The sequence below is a fragment of the Pyrus communis genome, chromosome 1 (assembly GCF_963583255.1).
Source record: "Pyrus communis chromosome 1, drPyrComm1.1, whole genome shotgun sequence".
Taxonomy (NCBI): Eukaryota; Viridiplantae; Streptophyta; class Magnoliopsida; order Rosales; family Rosaceae; genus Pyrus; species Pyrus communis.
In genome coordinates this window covers 24,810,975-24,821,311 of record NC_084803.1, presented here as the reverse complement: position 1 = coordinate 24,821,311, position 10,337 = coordinate 24,810,975, and the positions used below count along the sequence as shown (strand labels likewise).

The following is a 10,337-nucleotide window of genomic DNA, read 5'->3' as shown; positions in this document are numbered from 1 at the left end:
CTAAAGGGAATTCTAAATGTCTAATTCATTACTTTGCTCACTATTGCTTAAAGAACCTTTGTTTTCCATATCCCTTCTTTGTTATCCAAACACCCCAAGCCCCATTATAACCCGTGACTTCAATCTTGAGTGTTATGTATTTCAATTGTGGAGTTTGAATTTGGTATGAGCATATGGTGTCACTGGTTCTCACATCTAAGTAGGAGCATTCCATTCATGAGATCATACCTAAACATGCTTATTAACTCCAGAAATTGCTTCCTTTGAGATGCATATATGTGAGTGTTCGTTTTCATGTTTACATCAATCTTCTCACATATAACTAGTTTAGGGTGTGTAGTCAGAAAATCTGAATGAAAATTGAGTGCATAACTAGTGAGGAATTGAGGGAATTCTCTAAGGCATGTTACTACATTCAAAACATGGTTTTAAATGCTTAATTGTGAACTAATATGTGGTGACTATGATTAAGTATGTACTTGAGTGTAAGGATGATCAAAATCTGTGGGAATGATGATTTTTGACATGTCATGTGCATTAAAAATCCACGAGACCATTGTTGGAAGGTGTAGGTTGTGTTTTGTTCATTTTGACTAGTTTCGTGTTCTTTTGTTGTTTTGTTTTGCTCGAGGACTAGCAAAAGCTAAGTGTGGGGGAATTTGATAGGAGCATATTTAGGCGACTTACTTAGCTTGTTTTCGTGCATTTATATTGTTAATTCCTAGTTGTTTTAGTAGTTTAAGCCATTTTCGTGTGTTTTTAGGTTCATATGGCTAAGGAAGCAAAAAGATGCATTTTGGAGCATTTTGGAGCAAAATTGGGCTTGGAATGGATAGCATATGCTTGGAGCCAAAGTGTTGGACGAATTTGAAGGCCTTGTATGCACTTTGGACATAAAACAAAGGGCCTAGCCGAATCAAACAATCCTTTGAGCCATGCAAAACCTCTAGCCCAATCAAACAATCCATCAAAGCCATGCAAAACCACCATCCACACACACTTCACACAAACCACAACCCTTAGCCGTACCTTCCCCTTGCATTTCCAGCATTCCACTTCATCATTACACCACATTCTCCCTCTTTAATCCACATGCATTCATCATCATTCACTCTAGTTTTAATTCACATGCAAACATATGCATTCCCTCTTTTCCTAGCTGTTTTTCCATCATTATTTTAACCTAACATTCACCCACATGCACACTCAATCAATCAACCCATCTTTGCCGTGCATAACCCACCTTAATTTCAGCATTCCACATGCATTTCCAACCTAACATTCATCCACATGCATCTTTAATCAACAAACAAATCAGCCACAACACCAAACACATCCTTTGCCGTGCACATCACCATGCAATTCCAGCATTCCACCAAGTTTTCCTAGCTGTTTTTCACATGCATTCATTCATAATCATTCACTCACCTTGCAGCCACATTTCCACCCACCTCCTAGCTGTCATGTTCCCTCTTATTTACCTATAAATAAGCATCCATTGCAGCCACAATTAATTGATTCCATTCACAACACAACACACAACACACACACTTCCCTTTGTGCCGTGCCTTCCCTACAAATCCAAACACCATCACTTCCTTCACCATTCCACAAAACCTATCATTCTACATCATCCATAATCCCCAAAACTCACCTTAGACCTTGTGCTACAACAACGAGGAAGAGAAGAGGACCTAAACGTTCATACAATTCAAGTTTGAGTTGTTGGAATGTTTAGGTGTTTCTTTGATTTCAAAGTTTAAATTCAATTCTCTTTGTTTTGTACGTATGAGGAATGGAAGAGAAGAGTGCCTAAACGTTCATACAATTCAAGTTTGAGTTGTTGGAATGTTTAGGTGTTTCTTTGATTTCAAAGTTATGAGGAACTAAACCCCCTTTAGCTAGGGGGTGATTCGAAACTATGTTTATGTTTGCAATATGAATTGATTAACTTTCGTTGGAATTTCATAAGTTGTGGATTCAATTTGTCTAACCGTTTGATTGATAACTTATTTATGAATGTTTATTAAGAATGCGCGCTTAATTTTCATGCATGAATATGACGCTAGAATATAAGTGAGTTTCACCTAATAGTTACGAACTTATATTCACAAGTAGTGGAGGTTGCTTATAAACAATTGCGTTAAACGAATTCTTGGCATAAGTTTCATGCGTATTCCATAGTAACGAATGCCTCGTCAACACTTATAGTTTTCATAATGCTTAATGATCTTTGATTGTATCTTTATTGTGCTTTTCACGTAAAGGACTTTTGGAGAATGTTGTGAATTGCGTTGCACAAACCCATCCAATTCATTAACTTAAGGAAAACTTGACGGTTAATTTAAGCGGACCTAATTGACCCGGGGCGTTGAGTTTCATAATTTATCGAAAGACCAACTGAGAATCAATCTTGTATGCAAGTGTAACATGTGTGGAGAAGAACCCCTTGGTTATTCCATCATCCATATTTTCATCACATTCATATTTACGTTTTGCCTTTAATTACAATTTGTGCATTTTAGTTAATTTTCGTCAAATCAAACCCCCCCCCCCTTTACTTTCTTGTTCTTTAATGCTTAGAATCTGTTTAGTTTATGTTTTAAAGTATTTTTGAATTCTTTGAGTCTAGTATAGTGTTTTAGATTGTGTTTTTACGTTTTTGAGTCAAATCCAAGTGATTAACAATCCCTCCTAATCCCCGGTCCAGAACGATCCCTACTTACATCATTACTACAATTGTCAAAAAGAGGGTTTAATTTGTGTGCGTATAAATCTCGCATCATGCATTTTCAACTCGTGCAGGCAAGGAGCATGCGAGGATTTTGAGCCATTGAAGTGGAACGTAGCTTCGTGACTTTTGAGACTCATCCCGGCTTTGTGCCATTTGCTATTTGATATGGCTTCATACCATTTGATATACTTCTTCAGCTTCGTGCCATTTGGGATTTGATATGGCTTCGTTCCCTTTCAAACTTGACGTGACTTCGTGCCACTTGAATTTGGAGCGGCTTTGTGCCATTTGAATTTGGAATGACTTTGTGCCATTTGAGACTTGTCTTGGCTTTGTGCCATTTGACCACTTCAGGAATTTGAAATTAAATTTGACGTAGCATAAGTCCATCGAGCTTGGTGCTTTGAGATGGTTCACATTCACGGTATTTTGCATCCACGAGTTTGATGTTGACATTGTCTCCACCCCTTTTGTTTTAAATTGCTTGAACTCTGTGTGCCTCCCCCATGCGATTGACGTCTTGCCCACTTTGGTCTTTTAGTTTTTTTTTTGGGGTAGATGACACCCTATTAATTGTTGGGATTTTTCATTTTTGATGTGATTGCCCCATTTCATGCAAACGATCTCGAGCATGCCCTGACAACAAGATCAAAGCTTAACTTCAAGTTCGTGTCCCTTGCTTTAAAACTTATTTGTTTGCTTTACCGGACATTTCTCTTTCTCCTTTTATATTTGCGGAAGCGTCTGACTGACTCACACTCTGTTTGTTTAGAGATAAGTTGTGGTGAGCGTCTTCGGATTGCAATAAATCCTTAGCTTCATTTGTGCACCAAAACTCAATGGACCGCAAGCTCTCATGTCATTTTTTCTTTGAAGGACCTTTCTTCTTCCTCCTTTTCTTTTAGCATTACTTGAAGAATGGAGCAGCAACCAAAGTTAAAGTGTCATCATTGAATTGCACATTTCTTCTTTCAACAAGTTTGGAAAAGAACTTGTCGTTATAGAAAATAGTTTCCTCCTAATTATTCTTCTTTGTGCTCAATGAGAATTGTTGCTTGTGTTTGTCTTCTTGTGAGATCATCATAATCTCCTCTTCACATACCAATGATGTGAGGCATCCTCCCTCCACATTATTTCTTTTTGAAATAATATGATATTCTTGAGTTCCTAGTGTAATAGAGCAGCACAGCAACTCGTAAAAAAAAAGTCTTTGAGATGTTTTTTTCCCTTTTGATTTTTACGTGAGTGCCTTTCCCAAGGGACGTTGTCACCGAGCTCCTTTTTTTTGTGAATTTAAGCTTTCCAAGTTCAAATAGGACTTTGCTTCTGCTGCACCTTCTTCCTTCGTCAGATTTGATGCAGACTCTCCAAAACATCTTTGGTATTTCTTTAATAAACAGGGATAACTTTTTTGTTCTTCCATGCCGAGCCGCTGCAATCACCGGGAGAGACCGTGATGATCTGATTTTAGAGAGCATCAGTTGAGGGTTTGTTGCATGTGCGAGTACGGACAGCGGGGACAAGTTTCTTTTTTTATCTTCATCCGCTGCAGGGTCATGGATGTTTGTGGGAGTAACGAAACGATGGAAACACCATTTCTGCACCATTGCCTTGTTGCTTGTAGAGAACCATCTTCTACGACTTGGTGCACAGAATTTTGAGGTTGTTTCTTGGTTGTTTTTTTTTACGGGACAAAGCATGCACTATTGGGCAATTCGGACGACGACTCGACGATCTTCTTCCTGGTAGCCTTTCTATAGGGACCGGGTCTTCAATGGCTTCCGTGCTGTGTCAGTAATGGCTCGGCGAGACGGCTGAGAGCACCTCTTGCAGGAATGAATCGCATGACTGATTTTGGATTCGAGTTTCATCCGAGTGATATAGGCCATTCTTAGAAATTCAAGAAGGCATCGTGACAGGGAGCTTCTGGTTGTGAAACATGGACAGCAGCGGCACGGACAGGAGACTTTGGTTCGAGCGAGAACCCTTATGTAATTTTTGCAAGTAATTTCTTCTTTGTCGACATCTCGAACCACGGATGCGCCTTCTCCTACTTCAATAATCAATGGTCTTCTTCTCTGCAGAACAGAGACACCATTTTAGGTGGACTGTGCTTCCCCTTATTCTTTATCGTTAGCAACCTCTCTTTTTCTTAACTCCAAGACAACAGTTGTGATGGGTTTTTTTTTTGTTTTTTCCTTTGCTGGAAGCGTCCTTCTTTTTGGTGGGGACATGGTGCGGCTGCTACCTCCGTTTGAACTTCCGTCTGATGTCGGCAGTTGTTGCAGCGCTATGCGAGGAAGGAAGGGTTGTAATGTATAGGTTCTTTGCTAACCAAAGTTTACCCAAGAAAACACCCGCCTGAAAAACAAAATTACTGGAAAGAAAATGTAGAGAAAAGAAACATAGGTTTTGTACCTTCTGATTGTTGTTTGTAGTTTGTTCTCCATCCCTAAAAGACTCGGTTCGGAATCGCCGGTTATGGAATTACTTCCTCTCCTCTCCCAACAGTACTTTGTTGCTTCTCTTAACCTGATCTCTCACCAACTGTCCAGTCTTCCAAGTTCTCCTATTGCAGAAATGAAAGTTTTAGGATGGTACTAGTTTAACTTAGAGATGGGTGAATAGGTTCCAACTTAAAAATCCAATTCAATTTTCAATTTAATTTTCAGTTCTTAAATTAAATTCACATTCACATCACATATCAAACTATCATACTCATATGCAATTAAAACAATAAATAAAAAGTGCACAAGGATGTAGGATTTAACGAGGCAAAACCCACCACTGGGAAAATCCTTGGGCTCCCAAGCTAGGACAAATACTAAGAGAAATAAGTACAGAAAGACTTACAAAACTCATCAACTAGACACGCATACTAGTAGGCAGTTTTGTCTCCGCGCTTTGCTACTCGATCTCTCTTCAGTCTTCAAGTGGAATTGGCACGACACTAACGCGGCCATCAATCACTGTCTCCTCTGTTGGGTCTTTTAAAAGGACTCAATCAAAGGGCACAAACAAATGAAGAGAAAGCCTGCAGCCCGCCCCAGAAATGGGGCGGGGAAGGAGAAGTGGGAAGTGGGTCTCCTTCGCTTTACTAGCTCGATCATGTAAAATGTATGTAATGAAATGATTTTTGGAAATCAACCAATTATGAAAATCACAAGGCATATTTTCATAATTGATTTATATTGAAGCGCATGAAAAATCAGTGAACAAAAACTAATATTTTCTTTGAAAAACACTTGGCAATAAACTGATTTTTCTGAAACGACAAATAACTCCCATTGCACTTAGGGCTGCTGACAAACGTTTGCTTTCAAATTATATATCATGTGGTAAAAGCAAACTAAAAAACACTCATGAAAATATAAACCGACTTAACCCTAGGGCATGTGGCACATGAATTTTCTATCTGTTTAATGCATTGCTACTAGTGTTTATATCATACGGAAACAACCTAAATGCATATGCAGCAGCAGCAGGAAAAACCCTAAACTGATCTAATGCATGCGGCAAACAAAACATAAAAACATATTCACTCGGTGCTGATGCTCTGTTAACCAGTCTGTGTTATGCGGCAGCACCTCCAACCAGGTAACTAGGACTTCTATTTATATGTGCAGCAGCTAGACTCTCTTATCCCTATCATATACGCGTGAGCCACAAGCCTAATAAGACCTAATCACTTACCAGTTAAGATATAATGAGATAACTAGGTGAAGGGATATAGATGCAAAACCAGAGACATTAACAGCAAGTTAAATTCTTAAAAGCAAAACAAGGTTATGCAGCAAGACTAGGATCCCAAAGGTATATATGCTATATATGCTAGGGTTTTAAGCTGACTTAAAATTATGGGCTTAAACTAAAGCATAGTTAAACTAAATGGCCCATTGAATGCAAACTTAGACTATATGAATATGCATGCCAAATTTACCTGAGTGGATGTCTCTGAAAACGCTTGCCATTTTGTGATCGAGCGCATGTGAGACAAACTTAGACTAAAATAATTACAACTGAAAACAAGCACTAGTCTAAGATTACAGACTCAGGCGTTTTGTTTAGGAATAGCCAATTTTATCCTAACAATCTCCCCCTTTGGCATTGCCTAGACAAAACCCTTAATCACAATATTATAGACAACTAATAAAATTAACGACTATGCATAACATTGAAATCTGTAACCTACACACACTCAAACAAGAAAACCTGTGACATACAAAAGATATATGTTGCTGAAAATGAAAGCATTTATCTATAAAAGCAAGCAACCAAAAAAAAAAAAACAACCAGGTTTTCAAAATTCTACTTCTCCCCCTAAATATAAGCATCTCAAAATTCTACTTTACCCCCTAAATATAAGCATCCTACTTCTCCCCCTTTTTGTCTAGAAAGGTCAAAGGCCTTAGAGGTAACCATCAGGTGCAGTCAACGGAAGAAAAGCGGAACATAATAAAATGTGACGGAAAATGATTTCCTTTCTGTGAACTAGAACATCTTCGAAAGAATAAAAGTGGGTACAAATTAGGAAGGAAGAAGAATACCGATGCAACAGTAAAAAATAAACATGAAAAGAAATGCATATTTCGTATTGTGAAGCTCCCCCTAAACAAATGCTTTAAAAAAAAAAAAAAAATGAAATGCAGCATGCAAATGATATGAATTTTTTTTTTTTTTTTTTTTTTTTCAATTGTATGAGAATCATATGATTGTACCAACAAGAATGAAAGAGTGCAAAAACACATGTAGTTCTGAATCCTCATTCACAAACTAACATTGTCTCTAAAACATAACATGTATGAGTGTAGTTGCAAGTATAGCCGAAAGTTGATACTACACAAATGTAATTAAGTCTTACGTGACCAACCAACTTAACTTTAACCCTTAAGCTCACAAGATATACGCTCGAATTTTCATTCAAAGTGTTTGGGGGTAAAGTGTATACGCTCAAAAGATCATTACATGAATGCTTTACCATAGGCTTGTAGATTGATCTTATCTCCACACATCAAAAATTACCTTCTTTAGATTAAGTAGGTCTTTGTGAAGGGTTGCAATGGGTCTTGGGGTACTTGGTTAACGAAATGAAGGATATAGGAAACACAAAGTCTAAGAAAACTAATAGAGTAGTTGGAAATGAAACCAAGAGAGAAATACAACAACGAACCAGGTAACTTAGCACTCAATTGAGTGGTTGGATTTGAGACATGAACGACATACAACCGCACAATTCATTTCAGATGATTCTTGCTCTTTATTTAGACCAACACACTTGATTTCTTATAATGCTGGCAGCTCACTTGTGATTCATAGTGACTTCTTTTCCTCTTTTCTTCTTTTGCTCTTCATTTGTAGTTGGCTTTCTTCACAAAATTTTGCATCGTCAACTTTAAATAACCTTGAACTCTCTCCCTTGAAAAACGTACTCTACTAGCTTCTTAATAGGGTAGGGAATTTTTAATATAAGAGGCTAGGTTAGGAAAATGTAGGTTTAAGAACAAAAGGCTTACATATAGGCTCAAAAGGGCTAACTAGGGGAAAACATGTAAGGCACTGGCATATATGGCAATGATGGTACATCCTAATGCCTACTATCGTCTCCAAAATAGAATAATATATGATACAAAGTTTTGAGAGGTCTCAAAGCAAGTTCTAGAGAAGCAAAACACATAAGATCGCACACATGAACCAAATTAGAGTGTATGAAAAATGCACACACTATATTTAGGCACAAAAACTCACATGGGTGTGGGTTTTACTCAAGTTAAACATGTTCAACTCATTAACATTGAAATATTATCAACAAGAGGCTATTATCCACAATAGGGTCAAACATATCATGCTAGGGTCATGTTATCAAGTGAACAAATCTAGAACTTATATGAAATCATACTTTTCATTTTACCTCATACATTTTTATTTTTTTTTTAACAATAAGAAAAAAAATGCAGTATTTATGCTATATGAACATGCAAGCATACATTAATGAAAACATTTGCAAAGAGAGAGCTCAATCAATATAAACAACTTGAAGGTGGAGATAAATTGACAAGTACACCATTTTGATTCTCTTTTCATCTCTAAACTTGTCTCACTTTTGGAACTACCATACTTGGAACAGATATAATTCTTGCAATCCGATTAATCTCTTTCAAATAAGTCACAAATTGTTCCTTAAGATTTGCTTTTTCAAAGTTCCTTGAAACTTTTTCTTGAGAATAATTTTTCTTTTTAAGCTTATTGCACTTAGGCCGGATGTGACCAGGAATCCCACAAAAATGACATATAGGAATGAACTTCCTAGATTGTTTGGGTTTGTTAGGATTAACTGAAGTCTTGATAGGATTTGACACATTTGCAAAGATTGACGTAAGACCTAAACATTTATCGTCACCTACTTTCAAGCTAGGAGTATCAGAGGTTTTGACAAATCTTGTGACAAAAGAACTTGTAGTCTTTGCGCACTCGAATCGTCACCTACTTTCAACAAACGATTCTTCTATGTCATATCCATCAACAATTCCTATAAATGCAATCGTATCCTTCTCAGATTCCGATGTAGATGCATCTCCTGAATCACTATCACTCCAAGTAACCTTTATTGCCCTATTCTTCTTCTTTTTCTCTTGATAGTGTTTACACATTCAAAAACAATGTGTCCATAGCCTTGACACTCATGGCACTGAACCCTATTATTAGAACTCCTATGTTCACTAGTTCTAGATGATCTAGAGGCTTTGTCATGTGAAACATCTACAGAATGAAAGTTTTTTGAGTTCGAACCTAAGTTGGTTTGTTGCTCACGACCCTTGGAATTTTGAGACTTGAGAAACCTTCTAATTTGCATGGTTAATTCAACTAATTCATCTTCAGACAAGTCTTCAATGAGCCATAACTTTCTTATTCTTTGACAATTTTGAGGGCAATGGTTTTCATCTTCTTGGAATCAGGAAGCTCTAACTCATACGTTTGCAGAGACCCAATCAATTGCTCAAGCTTGTAGGTGTTTAGATCTTTCGATTCCTCAATCGCTATCCTTTTAGCATGAAATCTCATAGCAAGTGATCTTAAGATCTTTTTCACAATCCTATACTCTGGAATACTATCACCAAGCTTGTGGCAGCCATTGACAATTACACTAAGCTTAGCATAAAAGTCAAAGAAACTCTCATCATCAGACATTATGATATTTTCGAATTTTGTGATGAGATGTTGAAGCTTGGATTCTTTAATAGTTGAGTTACCCTCATGAGTAACTTCAAGAATGTCCCAAGCTTCTTTCATTGTTGTACACTTACTTATGTAATTGAATTGTTGATAGGAGCATATTTAGGCGACTTAGTTAGCTTGTTTTCGTACATTTATGTTGTTAGTTCATAGTTATTTTAGTAGTTTAAGCTATTTTCATGTGTTTATAAGTTCATATGGCTAAGGAAGCAAAAAGGTGCATTTTGGAGCAAAATTGGACTTGGAATGGATAATATATGCTTGGAGCAAAAGGAATGGACGAAATTGAAGACCTAAAGATGTTAGGATTCCTAATCAAAGAAGGATTCCTAATCAAATGAGGAATCCTAGCCAAAGAAGGTTTCCTACTTGA

The 10,337-nt window shown here is 37.2% G+C and overlaps 1 protein-coding gene across 1 annotated transcript; it reads right to left on the bottom strand.

Moving 5' to 3' along the window:
- Positions 1 to 9,637: 9,637 nt before the first annotated feature.
- Positions 9,638 to 10,021, bottom strand: LOC137725073 (uncharacterized). The gene has a single exon (XM_068463679.1). The coding sequence runs from the start codon at positions 10,019 to 10,021 to the stop codon at positions 9,638 to 9,640; it is 384 nt and encodes a 127-aa protein (XP_068319780.1).
- Between the last annotated feature and the right edge of the window lie 316 nt (positions 10,022 to 10,337).